This window comes from Meleagris gallopavo, chromosome 20 (genome assembly GCF_000146605.3).
Source record: "Meleagris gallopavo isolate NT-WF06-2002-E0010 breed Aviagen turkey brand Nicholas breeding stock chromosome 20, Turkey_5.1, whole genome shotgun sequence".
In the NCBI taxonomy this organism is placed as follows: domain Eukaryota; kingdom Metazoa; phylum Chordata; class Aves; order Galliformes; family Phasianidae; genus Meleagris; species Meleagris gallopavo.
The window spans coordinates 7,386,815-7,410,771 of NC_015030.2; the positions used below are offsets into that span (position 1 = coordinate 7,386,815).

The 23,957-nt window shown below is 59.1% G+C and overlaps 1 protein-coding gene across 2 annotated transcripts in view; it reads left to right on the plus strand.

The window, feature by feature from the left end:
- The window catches only part of SDK2 (sidekick cell adhesion molecule 2), a 40,971-nt gene extending 17,119 nt beyond the window's left edge, over positions 1-23,852 (plus strand). The window contains exons 3-45 of one of the 2 annotated variants that reach the window (XM_010721482.3): positions 5,662-5,768; positions 6,470-6,617; positions 7,746-7,879; positions 8,802-8,913; positions 9,061-9,251; positions 9,359-9,442; positions 9,518-9,712; positions 9,851-9,967; positions 10,135-10,302; positions 10,509-10,611; positions 10,796-10,972; positions 11,051-11,187; positions 11,414-11,561; positions 11,631-11,771; positions 11,849-12,030; positions 12,279-12,394; positions 13,123-13,318; positions 13,521-13,619; positions 13,838-14,029; positions 14,118-14,239; positions 14,307-14,416; positions 14,498-14,648; positions 14,752-14,989; positions 15,066-15,181; positions 15,323-15,512; positions 15,743-15,841; positions 16,112-16,306; positions 16,383-16,584; positions 16,780-16,883; positions 16,998-17,068; positions 17,231-17,366; positions 17,959-18,015; positions 18,239-18,340; positions 18,511-18,626; positions 19,354-19,540; positions 19,649-19,786; positions 19,853-20,014; positions 20,147-20,272; positions 20,921-21,085; positions 21,224-21,364; positions 22,038-22,176; positions 22,319-22,445; positions 23,429-23,852. In XM_010721482.3, the coding sequence (XP_010719784.1) occupies positions 5,662-5,768; positions 6,470-6,617; positions 7,746-7,879; positions 8,802-8,913; positions 9,061-9,251; positions 9,359-9,442; positions 9,518-9,712; positions 9,851-9,967; positions 10,135-10,302; positions 10,509-10,611; positions 10,796-10,972; positions 11,051-11,187; positions 11,414-11,561; positions 11,631-11,771; positions 11,849-12,030; positions 12,279-12,394; positions 13,123-13,318; positions 13,521-13,619; positions 13,838-14,029; positions 14,118-14,239; positions 14,307-14,416; positions 14,498-14,648; positions 14,752-14,989; positions 15,066-15,181; positions 15,323-15,512; positions 15,743-15,841; positions 16,112-16,306; positions 16,383-16,584; positions 16,780-16,883; positions 16,998-17,068; positions 17,231-17,366; positions 17,959-18,015; positions 18,239-18,340; positions 18,511-18,626; positions 19,354-19,540; positions 19,649-19,786; positions 19,853-20,014; positions 20,147-20,272; positions 20,921-21,085; positions 21,224-21,364; positions 22,038-22,176; positions 22,319-22,445; positions 23,429-23,782 (6,295 nt within the window). In that variant the 3' untranslated portion in view covers positions 23,783-23,852. The remainder of the gene's footprint in view (positions 1-5,661; positions 5,769-6,469; positions 6,618-7,745; positions 7,880-8,801; positions 8,914-9,060; positions 9,252-9,358; positions 9,443-9,517; positions 9,713-9,850; positions 9,968-10,134; positions 10,303-10,508; positions 10,612-10,795; positions 10,973-11,050; positions 11,188-11,413; positions 11,562-11,630; positions 11,772-11,848; positions 12,031-12,278; positions 12,395-13,122; positions 13,319-13,520; positions 13,620-13,837; positions 14,030-14,117; positions 14,240-14,306; positions 14,417-14,497; positions 14,649-14,751; positions 14,990-15,065; positions 15,182-15,322; positions 15,513-15,742; positions 15,842-16,111; positions 16,307-16,382; positions 16,585-16,779; positions 16,884-16,997; positions 17,069-17,230; positions 17,367-17,958; positions 18,016-18,238; positions 18,341-18,510; positions 18,627-19,353; positions 19,541-19,648; positions 19,787-19,852; positions 20,015-20,146; positions 20,273-20,920; positions 21,086-21,223; positions 21,365-22,037; positions 22,177-22,318; positions 22,446-23,428) is intronic. The other variant, XM_010721483.3, reaches the window with a different exon arrangement.
- Positions 23,853-23,957: the final 105 nt, after the last annotated feature.

Consider the following 23,957-nt stretch of genomic DNA (forward strand, 5'->3'; position numbering starts at 1 on the left):
CCGTTTTCCCAGGAGCTGGGGCTCATACCCCCTCCACTCCATGAGCTGCCCCTGTCGGTCTGTTCGCCTGGACGAGCTTGCTCCCACGTTGTAAGGCGAGGAGCTGCTCTCTCCCAATTTGGCAGCGTGTTTCCATAGCAACTGCCCTTTCCTTCCCGCAGCAATTCAGCCGCCAGCTTGCGACGGGAGCGACTCGTTGGCGTGTGGTGAAGGGCAGGTGGGGAATAGGCTCTGCAGGTCCCTGGTGCTGGGCCAGCAAAGGACAAGGGCATCCCTCCGTGTGCGGGTGGAGCTGTCTTGCTGAGGAGTATCCTGTAGGAGCACGAGGGATCTGGGACCAGCTGGCTCTGTGCGTGCATGGAGCCACCCCTCACTTGGGAGCATCCCTGGGGACCGTGTGTGTGTGAAGCCGTCCCCTCCTGGGAGCATCCCTGGGGACTGCAAGCAGTTGGGGATTGCAGGGTGGTGGGAGCCAGGCTGGTTCTGTGTGTACATGGAGCCGTCTCCTCGGGAGCATCTCTGGGGACCAGAGGCAAGAGGGGATCACAAGGTAATGGGGACTCTGCACGCACAGAGCCATCTCCTGTGGGAACATCCCTGGAAGCTGTAGGGAGGCTTGGGACCCTCCTGGCTCCACGTGCAAGCAGATCTGCAACCCCCTTGGGAGCACCTCCAGAGGACAGTGTGCATGCATAGTGCTGTCCCCTCCTCGGGAGCATCGCTGGGGACTGGAGATCAGCAGTGCCACCCCCACTTACATCCTCCATCCATGGGATGTGTGGCGGTGGCTCTGCCATGGGACCCAATGCCCGGGCACCACAGAGTGGGCCCATCCCTTATGCTCTGCTCCCGTGCCCTGGCACTGCACTCTCCAGGGCCATCTCTGTTTCGCACCATTGCTCTGGTGCTGGGCTCTCCCATGAGCTCTCTCCACAGCCTGACTTCTTCTCGTACCAGGAATCATAACATGCAAATCAGGCAGCTCGATGCCTTTAATGAAATCCTCCGAAGGAAAGCGTTTCTCTGGTGAATTGAGGATATTTATTTCTCACAGCAGAAATTTAACATGCAGATTAGTTAGGTCTGGTAATTCATCACATGAGATTGTCCTATTAAGGACTGCGTCGAGTCCTGCTGCCTTTGGAAATTGCCTTACACATAGATTACCTCTGGACAGACTCACATCCATGGAGAAGCATCTCCTATCAGCTCAATCAGCTCTCTTTCTTCTCCCCCGCATCCATCCATGCCTACGAGGAGCCCAGCAGCTCCAGAGCTGAGCCCAGAACCCTTTGCCAGGAGCTCAGAGCCCAGGAAAACGAAAATCCAGCTCTGACACATGCCAGCCTCAGCGCAGCGCTGCTCACCTCACTTCTCCAGCAAAACAACATCTGCACCACTGATGCTCCCAGTGCTCCCCTTGGGCAAAGCGCAGCCTCACATCTCCTTGCCAGGATTCCCCCCCCAGCTCTGGGCTGGTTTGCATGGCGAGGGCTGACCCAGGAGGGACAGATTCATCCCTCTGCAGATTCGTCCCTCTGACCCTTTGCTGGGTTGGGGTGGGTTGGGGTGTGTGTCCCTCAGGGATGCAGGGAGCGCAATGTGCTACAAACCCAGCTCACTGCCAACCTGTATGGCCTTCTGGGGCTCCCAGTTATTTGAAAAATGTACTTTTGTAAAAGATAGAGCCAGGACCCCCCCTACAAAGACACAGCCTGAGGCCACGCAGGGTGCTCTACTCCTGCCCCCCCATGCTGTGACACTGCCCACCAAAAGCACTTTGTTGGCTGCTGGGTGAGCTCTGTGCCAGCCCAGGTGTGAAACACAGCCTGGGGCACTAATTGCCATTCATTAATATAATTAACAAGAGTTGATGAGCAGAGGGGGGGAGGTTGCAGGCAGGCTAAGTGAGTGCTGTATCCTGCTGTGTGTTGGGGCTGCTTGTATTGCTGTGGCACGGTGTGACAGGGCAGCATGGGGGGCAGGCTTGCTTGTGCCCCTGGGATGCAGGAGCTCCTTGTTAATTGGCTCAGGGCTCCAGCAGGGCCCATGGAAGCAGTGATTCATGGAGCCCTTGCGATTCCCTCACCTCAAGGAATCCCTTCTGGTGTGCAGTGAGATGGTGGCTCCAGCCACATGTATCCAAACAGAGCCCTCTCCGACTGGGAGCTAATTGAGATTCAATAACACGCTTAATGGGGGCTGATGAAATACTGGGGGTGTATTTAAGCTGTATTGAGCGGGAGCCCAGCTCAGGGTGAGGTGCTGGGGCACATGGCTTGGGCGCTGGGAGTCGTTAAACCTCTGCTAAGTGTGTTTAATGCTCACTTGACATTTCATTATCACACAGTAACTATTCAAATACATGTCCCCTCTAGAATTAATTAGTCGTTATACAGGATATTAATCAAAGGGGGCCGTGCCAGTGTGCTTCTATCCAAAATCTGATCCAGCTGTTGCTGTTACTGTGCTGCATTGGAGGAATTGCACAGATTTCTGTACTCTTCTGGCTTTAAATTTGATGGATCAAATCCTTTGGCTGGTGCTTTTCCCGGCCCCTCTCCACCCCCTCAATCTAATAATAATTCTGCAGTGTCAGCCCCACGCTTCTCAGCAACCCTACAATAATAGAGGCACAAGCATCAGCCAGGGCTGGGGCAGGGCTGTGCTGAAGTGTGGGGGCACTGTTAGCGACCCTACAATAACAAAGCAGTGTGCAGGGGAGCAGAGCAGGAAGCCTTTTGGGGCCCTGTGCCTGGGGTGTTGGTGCTGCCAATGCCTTGCCAGGGTTGTGGATGAGAGGGGCTGTGGCTTGTATCAGTTCTGTGCCACGTGGGCACAGCAATGGGAAGATGGGGAGGGGTCCTTGCCCAGGCACCCATAGGAGGTGGGGGGCAGGGGGGTGTCTTTGGGGGTTGCTTATCCTTTGGGGTGCTCAGTGGCATCCCCTCTGTGGTGAGTGGGTGTGATTTCTGTGCCCTAGATTGAAAGCAGCTGCTTCTTTGGGATGTTTGCAGCTCTCATTCTGGATGGAGCCCCATGGGGGTTGGGAAGCTTCCATATGCACAGCTGAGCTGCTGACGGGAATGGCGCAGGCACCTCTGGGTTGCATAGATGGATGGAGAGGATGTGGTTTGTGATGTGATCCCATCCATCCACCCCATCCTCCTCCTGCTGCTGGCAGCTCTGCGGAGCCGTGGTCCCCTGGCATGTGGCTTCTGGCTTCAGGGCTCCTGGTGTGAGCGTGACGCAGCCGCCTCCTGACTGAGCCTTGAGACTGTGGCTGTTTGCCATCTCGGCATGTTTTGATGCGTGGGTCATTTCTTGCTTCAGAAGTGCTTTTCCCCATGCACAATGCCTTGTCAACCTCTGTCCTTAAAAGCAAAACAAACAAACACTGAAACAGAGGCGTCAGCAGCCAGGGATGCTCTGAGAGTGGGGCAGGACCTCTGTCCCAGACTGAACCCATGCAGCACATGCCTGTGGGCAGAGCAACTGGGTTAGGTCAGCTTTTGGGTGCTGCAACCCCCAGCTGGAATCAGGAGGGCTGTGCACCGCACCCTTTGTGCCTCCCTGCTCCTCCCACCCCGTGAGCAGCACAAATTCAATCCCTGCGGCCACGCTCACGGAAATTGCATCGGAGCGATGTGGGATGGAGGCTCTGCAGAAGCCAAGTGGCAGAGAACAAAGTCTCTGCTCACGTTGCTTAATAACTGCAGGCCAGACTGCGCCCGGTAATTGATTTCCTTTCTCTGGGCTATTTTCATCCGCTTAGGTGTGTGTGCAAAGCTGGTTGCTGTAATAGCTCCTCCAGCTCCAGCGGCACAGGGCCAGGGCTCTGCTAATTGGGCTCGTGGGGGAGAAGCCTCCCCGTGCCCATAGGGGAATGTGGTGCTGCAGAGGGGATGCGTCACATCGGAGGGTGCTGTGAGCATGGTGGGGGTGTGGAGGGAGGGCCAGGGGGTTCCGTACGTGGGGCTCATGTGGGCATCGGCTGCCGTCCGTCCGTCTGTCCGTCCGTGCGTGCGGTTGGGAGTCGCGGTGCGTGCGTGTGATTTATGGGCGAGGACAACACAAGGAGAGCGTGCCCATTATTTCTGGTGTCCACATCCGTTCCTGACAGCTCCCTGGAATTGAAATATCTTATTTAAAGCCTGCAGGGATCGTTTTAAATATCAGCCGTGACACTCAAGGACTTGTTCCCAAAGGGCATCCTCCCTTCTGGGTGGGGACGGGCAGTCCCTGGCACGCAGTGTGCCCTTTGCTGGGGTTGTGTGACCCCTCCACTCAACTCCCCCCCTCCCCATGTTCCCTTTTCACAAGAAGATGGGACCCCTCCAAATCCTGCCCTGTCCATGCCCGTATGGGTGGCAGTGTTGTGCTGGAGCTGCCACCACCACCATGCCTGGCAGTGGGGACACGGCTCTTCCCGGCAGGTTCACCCCTGAACGCCCACATCTCCCTTTCCACACCCAGATCCCATAGGCACTATCTCTGTGTGCAAACCCAGCCTGGCCCTGCTCCATAGCACAGCTGTCAAGGCATCCCCAAAGCATCCTGGGGCCAGAGCCCAGAACCCACAACTCCCATGTGCAATTCCTGCACATGGGGCAGGGGCTGAGCACCCACCCTGGCTTGGGGGTGGCCCCCATCCCAGCTCCCACACCAGGAGATCCCCAGCAGAGGAGACGTGTTCCTCATGCCTTATGAAAGTTTAATTTACGCTCTGTTATCAAAAGAACAAACAAAGCTCTGCTGCAACAGCCTGCGGCGTGCTTTAATGCAAGATTGGATTTCGGGTGAGGAGAGTTGGAGCTCTCTTATTTATTCCCTCTCCACTTTATCTCAGAGCTCTCCCCGTTTGGGAGGCAGCGATGCAGAGCTGTCCCCCATGGGGCTGCTGTCTGCGAGACTGGGGGAGCTGCAGTCCATTCTGGGGGCATGGAGCAGATGGGGGTGTCCCCCCCAGGGACTGGGAATGACCCCTGGAGGTTTGGTGACAGTGGGGTGAGGTGAGTGGTAGTAGATGAGTGAAGATGTGGTTATTCCCTTTATCTGCTTATCAGCTTGCAGGTCTGGTGGCTGATAAGAGCAGCCACGAGGGCAGTGGGACTGATAAGGTGGCTCAGCTGCAGAGCGATGCTCAGACTGTGGGTGTGCATGGAGCTGGGGAGGGGTTTTGGGCAGCTAGGATGCTCAGAACCCCTAGGACAGCCCCATTGTCCAGCATCTGTGCCCTGATGAAGCTGTTGAAGCTGTGTGTGTGGGGGGGGGAAGGGAGGGGCATCCCAGGCAAAGTGTCCTCAGGTTGGTTTTGTGGAGGAGGTGGCACCGTTTGCAGATCCCAGGCTGCGTCTCTGCTTTTGATGGCTCCAAACCATGCAGGCGGGAGGGGGATGGACTAGGAAGGAGCATGGCAGTGTGCTTGGCAACATAACTGTGAGCCTCCTGGGAAAATGGGTTAGGGCTAGAGTTGTTCCTGCAGCATGCATGGCCTTGCCTGCACACACAGAAGGGCGCACTGCGCACACACACACACACACACCTCCAGCAGCCACTTTTTGGGGAGGGTGTCAGCACCTGATGCAGCAAGTGCAGTGCTGGCCTGGGACCTGCAGCCTCTCCTGGGGGCTGTGTGCTGAGTGCTCCCCAAACCTATAGGTACATGATCACCTCGTTGGACCGCACGCATGCCGGGTTCTACCGCTGCATCGTCCGCAACCGGATGGGAGCCCTGCTGCAGCGCCAGACCGAGGTGCAGGTGGCCTGTAAGTGACAGCCATGGGTGGCACACTGGGCAGCCCTGAGCTGGGAGGGGTGGGACCAGGAGGGGCTGCACCCAGGGGGGTGGAGGGGATCGGCGTTGGGGTTATCGGGGTGCTGGGGATGGTGGCTCTGTGTCTCCTCTTTGCCGTCCCTTCCCTGTGGGATGCCCCCAGTCCTATCCTCATCAACCTCTACACGACAAATCAGGGAGCTAATGGGAAATTAATAAGGCAGCTGCGCTAACAACTAATGATAATGGCAAAGTCATTAAAAAGAGATTCTTTACATGTTTTTAATTACAGCAATTAAGGGAAGTCAATAAAAATCCCCCCACTTCCCATTCTCAATGCACCCTGCTTCGCTTCTGCTTTTCTCAGCTGTGCAGGGCAGCGGTGCGATTGCCATGTGTATGGAGCCAAGGTTATGCTTTGCTTCTCCCTGCGGGGATTGGCGACTGGTGCCAGGGCTGAGTCCTCCTCACTGAACCCACAGCGTGGTCCCTGTGGGTGATGGGGTTAATCAGCTCCAAGTGCTGCAAGGATGGCTCTCTCATCTTGGGATGAGAGAAGAACTCAGCATGGCCCTATTGCATTTTTGTGGGGAGCCCATCCTTGTCGCCTCCAGCCTGCTCCCTGCTGGGGATGGATCCTGCTGGGTCCCCACACTGCCGCTCACTGCTGCTGCTCTCTCATGTGTTCTGCAGACATGGGGAGTTTTGAGGACAGTGAGACAGAGCAGAGTGTGTCCCATGGGGAGGCAGCTGTCATCCGGGCACCCCGCATCGCCAGCTTCCCCCAGCCCCAGGTCACCTGGTTCCGTGATGGGCGCAAGATCTCCCCCAGCAGCCGAATGTGAGTACCCACCAGTATACCCCAGTACCTCCTCTGTGTCCCCTCAATATCTCCCCAATACTCTCCCAGTATCTCCTCTGTGTCTTCCCTCTACTTTCCCACTATCTCCTCTGTATCCTCCCCGCGTCTTCCCAGTACTCTCCCATTACTCCCCCCCTATACTCCAATACCTCCCCAGTATCCACCCACTATCTCCCCAGTACTATCCCAGTATCTCTCCTGTATCTTCCCAGTACTCTGCCAGTATCCCCCCAGTATGCCCCAGTATCCCCCTAGCATCCCCCCAGCATCCAGAGATAGTCCATTTCCCTCGGCTGCCGCCGTCCTTGTTCAACCAGCAGTGAGGATGTTTAACAGATGTCTTGAGATTGTTGCACTAAAACCCAGGGAGGGACTTGGCGACTGTTTGTCATCAGGGAAATAAATTTAAACAAAAAAAAAAAAAAAAGAAAAATAGCCTTGGGGGAGGGAAGCAGGGAGGGCTCAGCACGTGCCGGGGCAGCAGCTGATGTGGAGGAGCGTGCACGGTGTGTGCATGTGGGGTGTCCCTATGGGGCTGCATGCTGAGCCCATCGCTGGCAGCGTGGCGTGCGGGAATTGAATTTGTAACCCACATTATGCAGGAATTGAACCGGTCTCTTTTCTATTTGCAAAGCAGGATTGAGGAGATAAAACTCCTTTATCTCATATTTAATGGTAAAATATATTCCACTCCCGCTTTCACCCCCCCCCTCCACCAAACCATTTTATGTTTCCAGCAGATTGGATCGTTCCGTAAGAATAAATAAATAAATAACCTGGGCCCTATTAATCTGCACTATCCACTGTGCTCCGTGGATGCTGTGCATGGGAGGGTGGGTGGACAGTGTGGGGCTCAGTTTGTGGCTCATTTGTAGGGTCAGTGGCTGAGTTACACCCCCCCACATGATGGGCACATATTTGGGGTTGGGATGGTCTGATCCCATCTATACCCATGGGGCAGGGAAATGAGGGTCCCGACACATCAGTTGTGTCCCCATTGGGTTTGGGATGGTCTGATCCCATCTCCCCCCCGTGGGGTGGGGTAATGGGGAGGTCCCGATTGATCCTCTTTCGGCTCACATCCCCTGTGCCACGCTCACCCCACAGAGCCATCACGCTGGATAACACCCTCGTCATCCTCTCCACGGTGGCCCCGGATGCGGGACGTTACTACGTGCAGGCAGTGAACGACAAGAACGGGGACAACAAGACCAGCCAGCCCATCACGCTCACCGTGGCCAGTGAGTGCCCCTCTCCCCCGGTGCCGCCTGGCTGCCACCCACCTTTAATTTGCAGTAAATCTCTTTGGAGGCTCCGCTTCTGCTGACTTAACGGTTTGGCTGCCTCCAAATTTATTTAGGCACTTTGGGCCGTGCTGCAGATGGTGGCCAGTGCTAATTGTAGCACCAGCAGAGCCCCTCTCCCTGTGCCATCCTAATCGTGGTGCTGCTGGGCTGCCCTTAGGTGCTGGGATGGATCTGGGACAGGATGGTGCCAAGTAGCCCCTTTGCTGCCTGCTGTTGCCCCTGTGCTGGCCAACGACCACTCTTGGTCCGTGTTGCTCTAGATCAGCCTCAATCTATAGGAGAACCATGTGCCCCCTGCCCTCTGGGTCCCCTCTCTGGTACCTGTCCGAGTGATGACCCCATCCTAAGGAACATGTCTCAAAGTGACGCTGGTCCTCTTGTCCCAGCTCCTGCTGTTCTCTCCATGGCTGCTGTTACGCCTTCCCATGCAGGGCTGTGCCTGTTCCCCTTTCCCTCCTGCCCCATTAATCAGCTGCTCCGTACCTTGGCATCCCGGTGCGTAATAAACAACTTAGAGCCCATGTTTATGGATTCAGCTATATCAGCAGCTTTCACGACGATCACATTTTTACAGCGTCTACATGAGGGTTTTTTATTGTTGCAATTATTTTGCTTTATATACTCCCTTCTCCTCCTTCCCTGCCAGCTGGTGCCGCGCAGGAGCTGCTGTATGGGGTGGAGGCTGTGGGGTCACAAGATCCTATGGGAGGAGAGGGTGAATGGGGAGCTGAGAAACTCCCAGATGTGGTGGGCTGGGTGTGCTGCAGGAGAGCAGAGCCCTGCAGTTCCTGCCCCCCCATGGCATATGGAGGGGGGGGGGTGCTGATGGCTGTTGCTCTGGCCTGCTTCTCCCCAGACGTGGGTGGCCCTGCCGATCCCATCGCACCCACCATCATTGTCCCACCCAGGAACACCAGCGTGGTGGCCGGGACCTCAGAGGTGACCATGGAGTGCGTGGCCAACGCCAGGTGAGTAGCAGCGGGGATGGGATGGGGCTGGGGGACCCCCATCAGCTCTGCAAACCTAGGGATGAGATGTGCCATGGGGTAGGAGGAGGTATGGGACACAGGGGGGCTGGCTCATGGCATCCTCCTGCCCCCTTCCCCCTCCCCCAGGCCACTGATCAAGCTGCACATCATCTGGAAGAAGGACGGCGTGCCCATTTCCAGCGGCATCAGTGACTACAGCCGCCGGCTCACCATCCTCAACCCCACGCTGGGTGACAGTGGCTACTATGAGTGCGAGGCTGTGCTGCGCAGCAGCAGTGTGCCTGCTGTGGCTGAGGGTGCCTACCTGTCCGTGCTGGGTGAGGCATTGCCGTGCATGCAACGAGTGGGGCCGGGCTCAGCCCCTCAGGATGGGTGTGGAGAATCCCAGTGCTAACGCTGCCTGTCTCCGTGTTTCCCTTTGCAGAGCCCCCGCAGTTTGTCAAGGAGCCGGAGAGGCACATCACAGCTGAGATGGAGAAGGTGGTGGCCATCCCGTGCCAAGCCAAAGGTGAACTGCACCCTGTGCCTGTTGTGGTCTCGCACCTACCATGTTCCTATGCCTGACACAACCCGATCCTTGCAGGTGTGCCACCTCCCGACATGGCCTGGTACAAGGATGCATCCCTCATCCATCCGGAGCAGCTGTCCCGCTTCCAGCTGCTGGCAGATGGCAGCCTGCAGATCAGTGGGCTGCTCCCTGATGACACTGGCATGTTCCAGTGCTTCGCCCGCAACGCGGCCGGAGAGGTGCAGACCACCACGTACCTGGCTGTGACCAGTAGGTGTCAGCCCCCCTGTCCCAGACTCCGGGATGCCCTGCATGGGATGGGACCCCCCAGATAGGGACAGACCCCTTTGCCAAGACTGAGCACTGGGAAGGGCTTCGGGGGTATCTGTGCATCTCTTTGCTCCATAGGCATCGCCCCCAACATCACGAGGGGTCCCCAGGACAGCACGGTGATCGATGGCATGTCTGTAATCCTCAACTGTGAGACCTCGGGGGCTCCACGCCCAGCCATCACCTGGCAGAAAGGTACAGGGGCTGGGGGCACGGTGTCCTGCCTGCATGATCCAGGGGGTCCTTGGCAAGCTCGTTGCACAGGGCTCGGCCAAACCTTCATCCTCCTGGTTTGGTGCTGAACACGTGGCCACCGGGCTTGGCTGATGGCTATGGGTGACGGACCCTCTGGTGTCCCCCAGGGGAGCGGATCCTGGCCAGCGGCTCGGTGCAGCTCCCGCGCTTCACCCTGCTGGAGTCGGGCAGCCTGCTCATCAGCCCCGCACACCTGGCTGATGCCGGCACCTACACCTGTCTGGCCACCAACTCCCGTGGCGTGGATGAAGCCTCCGCTGACCTAGTGGTCTGGGGTAAGGCGCCTGCATTGCAGGTCAGACCCTGCTGGGTGCAGTGCCAGGGATGGGCACTATTGCTCTGCTTGGAGGGATGCTAAGACTTGCACCCACGTGGCCGCCTGTGACACTGTCCCCAGTGTTATTAGCTGGGTGGCTCTACCCCTGTACCAGCGCCCTGCAGCCCCTCAGGCAGTGCCGTTCACTCATCCTTTCCCCCACAGCACGGACACGCATCACCGACCCACCGCAGGACCAGAGTGTCATCAAGGGCACCAAGGCCTCCATGAGCTGCGGCGTCACCCACGACCCCAGTGTGGATGTGAGGTGGGGGTCGGGGCGGGGGATGGAGTGGGATGCGCTCTGTGCTGGCGCTCGGTGGTCCTGCAGTGCCACCTGGTGCCGTGTGCACGGGGATCCCGGCACCGAGTCCCCCCTGCCAGGAGGCTGCAGGGTGCCAGGACCCCGTTGGGTTCCCACCTGGACCCCGTTGGGTTCCCACCTGGCGCAGGTACGTCTGGGAGAAGGACGGTGCACCACTGGGCACGGAGAGCGGCCCCCGGCTGCGGCTGGACGAGGCGGGCACGCTGCACATCTCCCAGACCTGGTCGGGGGACATCGGCACCTACACCTGCAAGGTGCTCTCAGCTGGTGGCAATGACTCCCGCAGTGCCCACCTCCGTGTTCGGTGAGACCCCCACCCCATGGGTGCTGCGTGCTGCGCTGTGCCCCCAGCCCTAACCGCCGTGTCCCCCGCCCCGTCCAGGCAGCTCCCCCATGCCCCCGAGAGCCCCGTGGCCATCTTGAGCCCCCTGGAGAAGCGGGCCATCAACCTGACCTGGGCCAAGCCCTTCGATGGCAACAGCCCCCTGCTGCGTTACCTCGTGGAGATCTCTGAGAACAGTAAGGGGCTGTGCCCACCTCCCAGACCCTGGGGTTGTCCCTGTGGTGGTGGCTCAGCTGTCCCCATCTGGAGATGTGGGCTGAAGCCTGGTCTCTGTCATCACATTGGGAAGGGAAGAGATGATGCGTGGAGCTTGAGGGCCGTGGGACTGCTGAACCAGCGGGCAGGGGATGCAGGAACCCTGAGGGCTGTGTTCTCCACCTGCTCACCGCTTTCTCCCCACAGATGCACCCTGGACAGTGCTGCTGGCCAGCGTCGACCCCGAGCTGACGTGGGTGGTGGTGCGAGGATTGGTGCCCGCCCGTTCCTACCAGTTCCGCCTGTGTGCTGTCAACGATGTGGGCAGGAGCCAGTTCAGCAAGGACACAGAGAGGTGAGCGGCAGTGGGGGGACACGTGTCTGCGGATGGGCTGAGTGCTCATCCTCACCTGGTGCCCCTCAGAGTGTCTCTGCCCGAGGAGCCACCATCTGCACCCCCCCAGAACGTCATCGCCAGCGGCCGCACCAACCAGTCCATCATGATCCAATGGCAGCCACCCCCTGAGAGCCACCAGAATGGTGTCCTCAAGGGCTACATCATCCGGTAGGCGCCTGTGGGGGAGCGTGGGCACCCTGTCCCCACTGTCCTGGGGTGCAGTGCTGATGACAGCTGGTCCCCAGGTACTGCCTGGCCGGGCTGCCCGTGGGCTACCAGTTCAAGAACATCACCAATGCTGATGTCAACAATCTGCTCCTGGAGGACCTCATCATCTGGACCAACTACGAGATCGAGGTGGCGGCGTACAACAGCGCTGGCCTGGGGGTGTACAGCATGAAGGTGACAGAGTGGACGCTGCAGGGAGGTAGGCAGGGCTGGGCAGAGCTTGGTGGTTGCACCAGTGGGTTGGGGGCTTGGTTGACCCTGCTGTGCCATGGAGGTGATGGGGATGGGCTTCAGGAGGATGGGTGGGGGCTACCAGGGGTGAGCACAGGGACCAGGAATTGGGCATGGCCCCAAGATGAGGCACTCCTGGGTGTCTGGGGTCCCTATGCTGAGGGAGGAGACCCGGCAGAGCCAGAGCTGCTGCCAGCATGCCCTCTGTCCTTACAGTGCCCACTGTGCCCCCGGGCAACGTGCAGACTGAGGCCACCAATTCCACCACCATCCGCTTCACCTGGAACCCCCCCAGCCCTCAGTTCATCAATGGCATCAATCAGGGCTACAAGGTGAGGGGTTACTTGCAGATCTCCCTAAAAAGCCTGCAGCAGGAAGCCCCTTGGCCAACCCACGCAGTGTAGCGTGACTCCTCCTTGCAGCCCCCCAGCTATTTTAATGGATTCCAGCCCAACTGTTAAAACAATATTTACTGAGATTTAACACTTGCATGGTCTTGGAGTCTCTGTAATTAATTGCAATTTGCAATTAATTCAAATTTACGTTAATTAAATTGAATTGAAACATTAAACTTGTTTCTTAATCCACTCAAAAGAAGTTCAGGAATTTAATTGCCGCTGAATGAGATAACCAGAGCAAGTAGGATATTTAACATTCTTATTAAATGCCACTTAGTATTTTTGATTAGTATTTTTAGGGCCTAATTAGTATTTAATTAAGTTGCTATAGGCTATCTTGCACAATACCAATTAAATGCCCAAACATACCTCCTAAAGGAAGGCAAGCTGGTGATTACGTGCTGTTATCAATGGGAGTTAATCACCAAGTGTGCGCTCCATATCGGCTTGTAAGGGTAAACACGTACCAGTTAGACAGCATCAAGTGCTCCCTGCATCATTAATTGATATTTAATCAACGCTGAATAAATAAAGGGGGCTGGGGATGCTCGGAGGATGGTGCTGGTGTGGTGGGGACCATGGTGCCTGTCCAAGCACCATCTTACCTTCCAACTTGGGTCCTTTCCAACTTGGGGTATTCTGTGATTCTATGATTCCTGCAGCTTATTGCCTGGGAGCCGGAACATGAGGAAGAGGCGACGGTGGTGACGGTGCGGCCCAACTTCCAGGACAGCGTCCACGTGGGTTATGTGGTGGGGCTGAAGAAGTTCACTGAGTATTTGACATCAGTGCTGTGCTTCACTACGCCGGGGGACGGCCCGCGCAGCCCGCCCCAGCTGGTGCGCACCCACGAGGACGGTACGGGGAGGCTCTGTGCGCCCCAGGGTGGCAGTGAGCAGCCCAGTGATTTGGGGCTGCTGCTGCTGGTGCTGGGGAGGATGTGGCACGGGGTGCCCACGAGCCCTGGGAAGCCCTACGCCTGGGGAGCCCGCTCCGTGTGGGGTCCTGTGGGCTCCCATGGGTGCGTGGCTGTGTGCTGAGCCCGGGTGTCTTTGGGCAGTGCCTGGCCCTGTGGGACACCTGAGCTTCAGTGAGATCTTGGATACATCCCTGAAGGTCAGCTGGCAGGAGCCCCTGGAGAAGAATGGTATTCTGACAGGTAGGGATGCTGAGCCCCCCAACCCTGCAGTGTCTGCCTGCATCAACCTCACAGCATCTTCCTCCAATCCCTAATCTCACGGCAACTTGCCCTCCAACCCCGCAACATCTCCCATGATCCTATTCCCGCAGCACCTCCCGTCACCCAGCCCCACAACATGCTCCCTGCATCCCCACGGGGTGGGTGACTGGGGGCTGATGGCACGGGGTGTGCTTCAGGCTACCGGATCTCCTGGGAGGAATACAACCGCACCAACACACGGGTGACCCACTACCTGCCCAACGTCACGCTGGAGTACCGCGTCACCGGCCTCACCGCCCTCACCACCTACACCATCGAGGTGGCCGCCATGACCTCCAAGGGCCAAGGCCAAGTTTCTTCCTCCACCATCTCCTCGGGAGTGCCACCAGGTGAGTGCGGTGGTGTGGGAGCACCATGGGATGCAGCTGGTGTTGGGGGCGAGCAGCTGGTGCCACCCACCCTGCCCTGTCCCTGCAGAGCTCCCCGGTGCCCCCACCAATTTGGGCATCTCCAACATCGGTCCCCGCTCCGTCACCCTCCAGTTTCGCCCGGGTTACGATGGCAAAACCTCCATCTCTCGCTGGCAGGTGGAGGCACAGGTATGGGATGGCTGTGGGGTGGCAAAAGGGGTGCCGGGGGGCAGCTCACCCTACTGCCTTCCTGCAGGTGGGCCAGAATGGTGAGGCCGAAGAGTGGGGGCTCGTCCACCAGCTGGCTAACGAGCCTGATGCCCGCTCCATGGAGGTGCCCAACCTGAATCCCTACACCTACTACAGGCAAGTGGCCAGGGCTGTGCCATCCTTCCCAGGGGACCAGACCACTCTGGTCCCCGCTGTGACCCTGCTCTCCCCTCTCAGTTTCCGCATGCGGCAGGTGAACATCGTGGGCACCAGCCCCCCCAGCCTACCCTCCAGGAGGATCCAGACCCTGCAGGCCCCCCCGGATGTGGCACCTGCTAATGTCACCCTGCGGACAGCCAGTGAGACCAGCCTGTGGCTGCGCTGGATGGTGAGGGTGGACCCTGAGGGTCTGCACCCATGGGCACAGTGCCCATTGGGACAGCGTGGAGTGGCTGTGGGACATCAGGAATGATGGTGACTGTTTGTGCCAGCCCCTCCTGGAGCAGGAGTACAACGGGAATCCCGACTCGGTGGGCTACCGGATCCGCTACCTGCGCTCGGATGGGCGAGGGCGGGCAGTGGTGCACACCATCCATGACCGTGTGGAGCGAGAGTACACCATCGAAGACCTGGAGGAGTGGACCGAGTACCGGGTGCAGGTCCAAGCCTTCAATGCCATTGGCTCAGGGCCCTGGAGCAATTTGGTGCTGGGGCGAACACGGGAGTCAGGTACCAGCAGCTCCCACCAGCCCAATGCTGACCTGCACTCGTTCCTAGTGCTGACCTTTCATTGTCATCCCCCCAGTGCCCTCCTCTGGCCCCAGCAATGTGTCGGCACAGGCCACGTCCTCCAGCAGCATGCTGGTGCGATGGAGCGACATCCCTGAGGCAGACTGCAACGGCCTCATCCTGGGCTACAAGGTGAGCAGCTACACCAGCCCCAGTGCCTGTGCCCTGCCCCAGGAGCCACAACTTGCCCAGGCTGTGCCACCTCCAAGAGCCTTTGCTGCTCCACCCTGGGGGACCCAGGAAGCCCAGCTGTGTCACATGGGTTTGTTTCAGGTGATGTACAAGGAGAAGGATTCAGAAGCACATACCCAGTTCTGGCTGGCAGAGGGCAATGCCTCCCACAGTGCCCAGCTGACAGGGCTGGGCAAGTTCACACTATACGAGATCCGCGTGTTGGCCTTCACCAGGATTGGGGACGGCGTGCCCAGCCGGCCCCCTGTCCTCGAGAGGACTCTGGATGATGGTGAGTGCCAGCGCACAGAAGGGCAGAAAGATCCCAAGAGAGTGAGGGGTACCCAGGGTGCCTAAAGTCATGTCATCCCATCTCTTCCTATCTCTGCTCCCTGGGGCTTCTCTAACCTGGACGCACAGGATGCCATTCCCAGAGGATGGGGATGGTTGCTATCTGCATAGGGCCGGGCATTCTGCACTCACTTGTGTGCTCCGTGGTGAACCCCACCTCTCTCATTCCAGTACCTGGGCCTCCTGTGGGGATGCTGTTTCCTGAAGTGAGGACGACCTCCGTGCGGCTCATCTGGCAGCCGCCTGCAGCCCCCAACGGCATCATCCTGGGTAGGTGGGAGCTGCTGTGGCTGTGCCATGATGCTCTGCGGAGGGATGCAGAGAGCCCGTGGGAGCCAGGAGCAATATGGGAGAGGCAGGGCCAGCTCCCTGCCACCCTTTAGCATCTCAGAGCTGCTGCCCCCACGTCAGCAAGCTCTGCCCCAAACATAGCAGGGAGTGACTCCCTCACTGCTGGCTGGGTGTGGGGCAAGGATGGAGGGGGAGGCAATGGGGAGCGCTGAGGGGCTGACCTCCACGGTGCCACCCCCATCCCTGCAGCGTACCAGCTCACCCACCGCCTTAACACCACCGCGGCCAACGCGGCTGTCAGCGAGGTGCTGGGCCCCAGCACACGGCAGTACACGGCCACCGGCCTGCAGCCCGAGGCCACCTACCTCTTCCGCATTGCGGCGCAGACCCGCAAGGGCTGGGGAGAGGCAGCTGAAGCCCTCGTGGTGACCACAGAAAAGAGAGGTATGAAGGGGTCCAGCCTCTGGCTCGGCGTGCTGGTGCTGTGCCCACGATGCTCCCAGCCACCTGCCTCCCCCAGATCGCCCGCAGCCCCCCAGCAAGCCGCTGGTGCGGCAGGAGGACGTGCGTGCCCGCAGTGTTCTTCTGTCCTGGGAGCCGGGCAGTGATGGGCTCTCCCCCGTCCGCTTCTACACGGTGCAGACCCGTGAGCTGCCCAGCGGTGAGTGGGCACTGCACCCTGCATCCATCAGCCACAATGCCACGGCCTTCATCGTGGACAGGTGAGGCACGGAATGATGCCAAGTCATGGTGGGGTTGCTGAGAGATGGGCTCTGCTTTGGGCACTCACCCAGTGCCTCGGTTTCCCCACCTGATGGGAAGCGCTTGCAGCAGGGTTGTGAAGCACGGTGGGAGGGATGGAGCCCAAGGAGTGCCTACTGGACTCAACGTCCCCATCCTGCTCTGTTCCCATGCAGGCTGAAGCCCTTCACCTCCTACAAGTTCCGTGTGAAAGCGACAAATGACATTGGGGACAGCGAGTACAGCGAGGAGTCAGAGTCACTCACCACCCTGCAGGCAGGTCGGTGCCCATGAGGTCTGGGGATGGTGCTGTGCCTTCCTGCATGGCACTGACATGGTAGCATCAGGAGTCCTGCATGTCTCTGAAGCCTTACCGCCTGCTTCTGCCCCGCAGCCCCCGAGGAAGCCCCCACCATCCTCTCTGTCACCCCACACACTACCACGTCCGTGCTCATCCGCTGGCAGGTATTGTCCCCGAGGAGGTGGCACCCAGGGGTGGCAGTGCTGTGCAGCACTCCATGGCTCTCCAAGGCTGGGCACTGGGTACAAGGCACCCTGCTGAGGCTGTGGACAGCCATCTCAGGGGGTGCTGGCTCAGAGCAGCCCCTCACCTTCCCCACTCTACAGCCCCCATCTGAGGACAAGATCAATGGGATCCTGCTGGGCTTCCGCCTCCGCTACCGTGAGCTGCTGTACGACAGCCTGCGTGGCTTCACCCTGCACAGCATTGGCAACCCTGGCACCACGTGGGCTGAGCTCACCCGTGAGTGGTTGTGGCCTCGGGAAGCACAGGGACATGTGGGGCACAGTGGTGGTGGGTGGGGGACAGCACCTGCATCACACGCTTTGCACCAGTGTTCAGTGCTGGGTACCATTCCAGAGCCAAGCTGTGACCTGTAGAGCTGTCACCTTTGTGCCATCAAGTCAGACTGTCCCTAACGCGCTGTGCTGTGCTGTGCTGGCTGAGTCCTGCTGTGCTCAGACGCCTCTGTGCCTGTCACACAGGTGTCCATAAGTGTGCATGTAACACTGGTGTCTTTGTGGTGTTCCTGCTGTGCGTGTCTGTGTGCTGCCATCCTCAGACCCTGGAGGGAATGGGGTCACAGCTGCTTTAGGAACAGTGGGGACATGAGGGATGAGGGTAGAGCCCAAGACTGCTCCTGGTAGCAGTTGATCCCCCATGGGGACCCTGATGCCCAGACCCTGCTTGTCCCACTCATGGGATGGGGGGCTCCTAGGCTCCTCAGTGTTGTGACAGTCCTCAGAGGTGATGGGCTCCTTATGGGGTACCCTGGGTGGGAGGCAATGCTGGAAGGAGGACTAACACTGCTTGCTTTCACTACTGTGCCACCCAGCTGTCTACGCCGTGCACAACCTCAGCGAGGTGTCCCTCACCCAGTACGAACTGGACAGTAAGTCACTGCTCCCTGTCCCCCCACACTGCCACCCCCTATGTCTCTTCCTTCTGCCTGCCTGCGCTATGAGGTGAATCCTCATGTCCTGTGTCCAGGGGACACCTCTGCTTGTCTGCTGCCGCTGCCCCTTGGGAACACTCTCCTGTTTCCTGGAGAGGAGGTTCTGTGGGGTCCCTTGGGAAGGTGGCATTCTGCTCACCCATCTCCTCTCTCCCCACAGACCTGAGCAAGCACCGGCGCTACGAGATCCGCATGAGTGTGTACAATGCAGTGGGTGAGGGACCCCCCAGCCCCCCCCAGGAGGTCTTTGTGGGTGAAGCAGGTGAGTTTGCCAGAGGGGGCTGGAACATCCTGGTACATTCTGTCCTGTGTCCCTATGTCCCCCCTGCATCCCCTCTTTACAGCCTTAATGTGCCATTGCACATCGAGGGAGGCTTCCCCCCCCATCTTGGTTGTAGCCGGGCTGTGACACTGCTCCCTCCTTCTGCACAGTGCCCACTGGAGCACCACAGAACGTGGCCGTGAAGGCAGCCACTGCCACCCAGCTGGATGTCACCTGGGAGCCACCACCCGCCGAGAGCCAGAACGGGGACATCCAGGGCTACAAGGTACCGGGCTCCATCACCTGAGAGTTGGCAGTGAGCTGGGGCTGCGGGACACTGGGGCTATGGAGAGGACGTGGGGAGAGGCTGGCAGAGTGCTGTGTGCCCTGGGAAGGTGCTGGGGAGATGCTGCGCGAGTGTTGTCGGAGGGTGCTGGGTACCCTGGTGAGAAGCTGGGTACCTGGCTGGGTTCCCAGGAAGATGCTGTGCGTGCCGATGGGGAAGCGATCTGGGGACATGCCGGGTGGCCCTGCCCGCCTCTGAACACCAGAGGGCGCCTTCGGTCCTCCGATGCTCCCGGTCCCCGATGCGGGATGCTGCTGGGGATCTGACAGGGTCACTGATGGGGATGCAGCCGGGCTGCCCTGCCTTACACTCTAGATCCGCATCCATCGTGATTCCTCCTTCCCAGCCCTGTCCTTTGAGATTTGGGCACAGCTCTTGTGATCTCAGCACGACTGATGTGCAGTGTAGTGATGCTTGTCCCTGAGGCAGCTGCGAGCTGCGGTCAGTCTGATGCCTGGCATTGCCTGGAGCCATGCTGGAGGCGTGCTGGAGGAGGACTGGGTTTTCCCTCTGGCATACCCAGAGCTCTAGCCACTCCAGGACGGGAGGCTTAAAGTAGGGCTGTGCCGGCTGGCTGAGCACCACAGGACTTTGGTGGGGAGGAGGAATGAATTGGCATCACTCACACCAAGCTGGGGTGTCAGTGCCACCTCTTCTGAACCTGCAGATCCACTTCTGGGAGGCACAGCGGCAGAATGAGAGTGCACGGGTGAAGACACTCTTCCTGCCTGAGACTGGAGTGAAGCTGAAGAACCTGACGGGATACACCTCCTACTGGGTCAGCATCGCTGCCTTCAACGCTGCTGGAGACGGACCCCGCAGCACCCCAGTTACAGCCCGGACACAGCAGGCAGGTGGGGCCATGGCACAGCTCCACAGGGCAGTGCTTGGGGCTGATGTGGTGCTGGAAGGTCCCCAGGAGCACTGAGCTGTCCTTGCTCCCCCCCCATGTTCCCTTGCAGCCCCCAGCGCACCCGGCTCCATCCGATTCAGTGAACTGACCACCACATCAGTGAACGTGTCCTGGGAGCCACCACCGCTACCCAATGGCATCCTGGAGGGTTACAGGCTGGTCTATGAGCCCTGCATGCCCGTGGACGGTGAGGGCACAGCGGGGGCATCCGAGGGGACTCGGGGGGGTCCCGGCTCAGCGTCCATCCCTGCAGGTGTCAGTAAGATTGTGACGGTGGATGTGAAGGGGAACAGCCCGCTGTGGATGAAGGTGAAGGACCTGGCTGAGGGCATCACCTACCGGTTCCGGATCAGGGCTAAAACCTTCGCCTACGGACCGGACGTTGAAGCAAACATCACCACAGGGCCAGGGGAAGGTAGCGGGGGGCTGTGGGGGTGCTGGGGTGACAGAGGAGCTATGGCTGGGGACACTTCCCCGGTGCTCATCCCCCATGTGGGTCCCATGTGGGTTGTCCCCTTGTGCCACCAGCTCTGCTCTGGGTCCCCAGGTGCCCCTGGCCCTCCTGGAGAGCCCTTCATCTCCCGCTATGGCTCAGCCATCACCATCCATTGGACGAGTGGAGACCCCGGCCAAGGACCCATCACAAGATACGTCATTGAGGCTCGGCCTTCAGGTACTGCAGCTCCACCAGTGGTGTTCTGGGCTTAAGGAAACTGAGGCAGGGAGCACCAGCTCTTTCTGGACACACAGTGGGCTGGGTTAGGGGTTAGGAGCTGATGTTGGCCATGTGTTTGCCCTGAGAATGCTAATAAGGGATAGATGGAAAGGGACGAGTGAGTCACCAAGCAGCTCAGATTTCACAGTCATAGAAGTCGTGGTGTCCCCTCAGCCAGGGGAATTGGACCAAGGGGCACTGAGGCCATCCTGAACTGGGAGGGCTGCTGGACAAGAGTCCCCATTCCTGCAGCAGGGAGCTGCAGGCACAGCTGCCCTTTTCCTCTATCCTGGCACTAATGACTTCTCTGTGCTGCAGATCACAGCGCAGATGATCTGACCGGTTGTTAATGGGGAGCCGGTGCTGTGCGCTCCCCAGGGAGCTGCCTTGCCCTTGGCCATGAGGGGTTGGTGATAAATCAGCTCTGTGAGATGCTACGGCATGTTAATGATGCTGCAGCGAGCGAGCTTAGCTCCAGATGGCAGGGGGCATGCTCCCAGTGTGGGTGTGGGGAGGGGAATGGGAGAGGGGCTGCAGAGGGACATGTTCCCTGCCTGGGTTTTAAGAGGAAATCAATTCGCCCTCCCATCCCCTTCTCTCCTCCAGACGAGGGGCTCTGGGACATCCTCATCAAAGACATTCCCAAAGAAGTGACCTCCTACACCTTCAGCATGGACATCCTCAAGCAGGGGGTCAGCTACGACTTCCGTGTCATTGCTGTCAATGATTATGGCTATGGGACCCCCAGCACACCATCCCCCTCTGTCTCAGGTAGCCACAGGGGTACCTCCAGGGGATTCTGTCTCCTCCTGCTTATCCCCATTTCACGAGCTTGACCCTCCTGGGGTCCCCTTATCCATACCCACCCCTGCCAGTCCCTTTCTGATCCCCTCCCATGCTGTGCCCCAGCCCAGAAAGCCAACCCCTTCTATGAGGAGTGGTGGTTCCTGGTGGTTATTGCCCTGGTGGGGCTCATCTTCATCCTCCTGCTCGTCTTCGTGCTCATCATCCGTGGGCAGAGCAAGAAATATGCCAAGAAGTCAGACTCGGGTGAGCGCTGGGGTTCTGCTGTCCTGGGGTGGTGACAGTGGTGGAGACCTGCTGGGGACATCAGGAGGGATGACGTGCCTGTGTGATGCGGAGGCTGCATGCTGGGCAGGGGGGAATCATTTGAGGGCTGCAGAGCCCTGCCCCATATCAGAGGCTCTCTAGGGCATCCCCGCTTGCTTTTGGGGTCTGAGTGGGGTGATGAGCACCCAAAGCAGCACCCAGCCTGCCTCAGGGTGACTGCTCCAGGGCTCTTCTGATGTCCCAGGAAGTTGCTGCATGCTACATGGAGAGTGCTGGGAGCTGAGGATTAAATAAACGGCTTGTCTTGCTGTCAGCTGTGGAGTCAGGGCAGCTCAGGGGCTCGGCAGAGGTCACTGGGATTAGTCAAACACAGCCCTGTTTTCTTAGCTGTATCAAGGGCTCAAATTGTGGGGAAAATCCAGACCTCCTCGTTAAGCAAACAGCCGCTGAGCTGGAGGCAGCACAGCAGGGCAGAGTGTGAGCCAAAGCTTGGCTCTGCTGGGGGCACAGAGCATCTCGTGGGTGTTCCCGAACTGCGCTGTTCTCAGTGTGGGCATGGGTTGGGGCAGGGGATGGAGCTGAATCACCCCATGCTGCTTCCCCGTTCGGAGGGCTTGGGGAGCCTGAATGATGCTGAGTCCCTGTCCTGCAGGGAATGGCTCCAAGGGAAACACCCTGACCCACGGTGAGATGGTGAGCCTGGATGAGAGCAGCTTCCCTGCCCTGGAGCTCAACAACCGGCGCCTTTCTGTCAAGAATTCCTTCTGCAGAAAGAATGGCATCTACACCCGGTAGGAGCCAGTGCCGTGGGAAGGAAGGGGCTGCTCAGACATCATGCCCATGGGCACAGTCCTGGAGAGGCTCTTGGTGTATTCAGGGGCATCCCACTGTGCCCTGAGCTGCTCCTGTGCTGAGCACTTGCCTGTCCCCAAGGTCCCCGCCGCGCCCCAGCCCTGGCAGCCTGCACTATTCAGATGAGGATGTGACAAAGTACAACGACCTGATCCCCGCCGAGAGCAGCAGCCTGACGGAGAAACCCTCCGAAGTCTCCGACTCCCAGGTACCCACTGCACAAACAGGGCTGGGATGTGGGAGCTCAGGGCCTGGGAGAAAGATGAGCATTGCTGGGAGCCCTCCTTATGCATCTTCCCCACACCGTGCAGATCCCGGGTTGTGTTTGGGAACAGCACTGCCTGTCCCGTGCTCCATCCTGCCCTTAAGCAGTGCTTCCCCACGGCCTCACGGCACAGATCCAGTGGGAAGCTGGCACGGCCCCCAACCCATGTGCAGGGGATGTGGCCCTGCAGGGGACAGCGCGGGGTTGGGGACTGTCCTGCTGCTCCGTCACTGATGGCAACGGCCGCAGCTCTGCCAAGCCCGCAGAATGGCACCGTTGTGTCCTCTCGGAGCAGCGGGCAGCTGTGGTCGGGCAGGAGCACAGCCCCCAGGGAGCGCTGAGCATCACCCCGGGGGCCGGATGCTGCAAAGCAGCGACAAAGGGGAGACCGAAGCCTGGGGGTCGGGAGGGAGGTCCCCGCGGCACAGCCCTGTCCCCAGGCAGGGTCAGCCCCGAGCCCCCCTTTCTCCACCCGCACCGATTCCTTCCGCGGATCTCAGCCCCGCTCCCTTCTGCGGGGATCGAGTGTCTTTGAGGAGCTGTGAAGAGCGGCGAGAGCCGAAAGCTGGCGCGGTGCTGCTTCCCCGCCGCCCCTCAATGGGCCCTTTGTGCGCGCCGAGGAGAAGCTGAATCCAATTACGGCGAGCAGGAGGCAGGCGGCCGCCCGCCAGCACCCCCGTCCTCACACCCCGGGGACAACGGGGGCCCCAGGGCCACGCAGCCCTTTTGTGCGAGGTTTTATTTCGCTTTAGCAGAAAGCAGAACCGCCCCTGCTGTGCTGCAGCCATTCTCACCCCCTCCATCTTTTGGGAAAGCTCTCCCCGTCTTTGATGATCGTTATGGGTCCCTTCCATCTTGGGGATACTCTGTGATTCTGTGGCGATGGGCGGCTCTGCCCCACGTTCACTCTTTGCACTGTCCTTTAGGGCAGCGACAGCGAGTACGAGGTGGACCCGGGTCACCAGAAAGCCCACTCCTTTGTCAACCACTACATCAGTGACCCCACCTACTACAACTCATGGCGGAGGCAGCAGAAGGGCATCTCACGGGCGCAGGCGTACAGCTACACCGAGAGCGACTCCGGGGAGCCCGACCACACACCCCTCTCCAACAGCACCTCCACACAGCAGGGCAGCCTCTTCCGGCCCAAAGCCAGCAGGACTCCCACCCCACAGACCCCCGGCAACCCCCCCAGCCAACCTGGCACCCTGTACCGCCCGCCCAGCAGCCTGGCTCCTGGCTCCAGAGCCCCCATCGCTGGGTTTTCCTCTTTTGTTTGATACTTAAAGGGGAGCAGAAGAAAACCATACGAAACAAAGGAGCAAAAAGAAAAAAAAAATACAAAAATACGAAAAAAAGAAAAAAAAGAAAATAACCAAAGAAATACAAGGAAATAAAGACAATACTACGTATAAACTTACGTATAATAGTATAGCTATACGAAGTTATTACGTA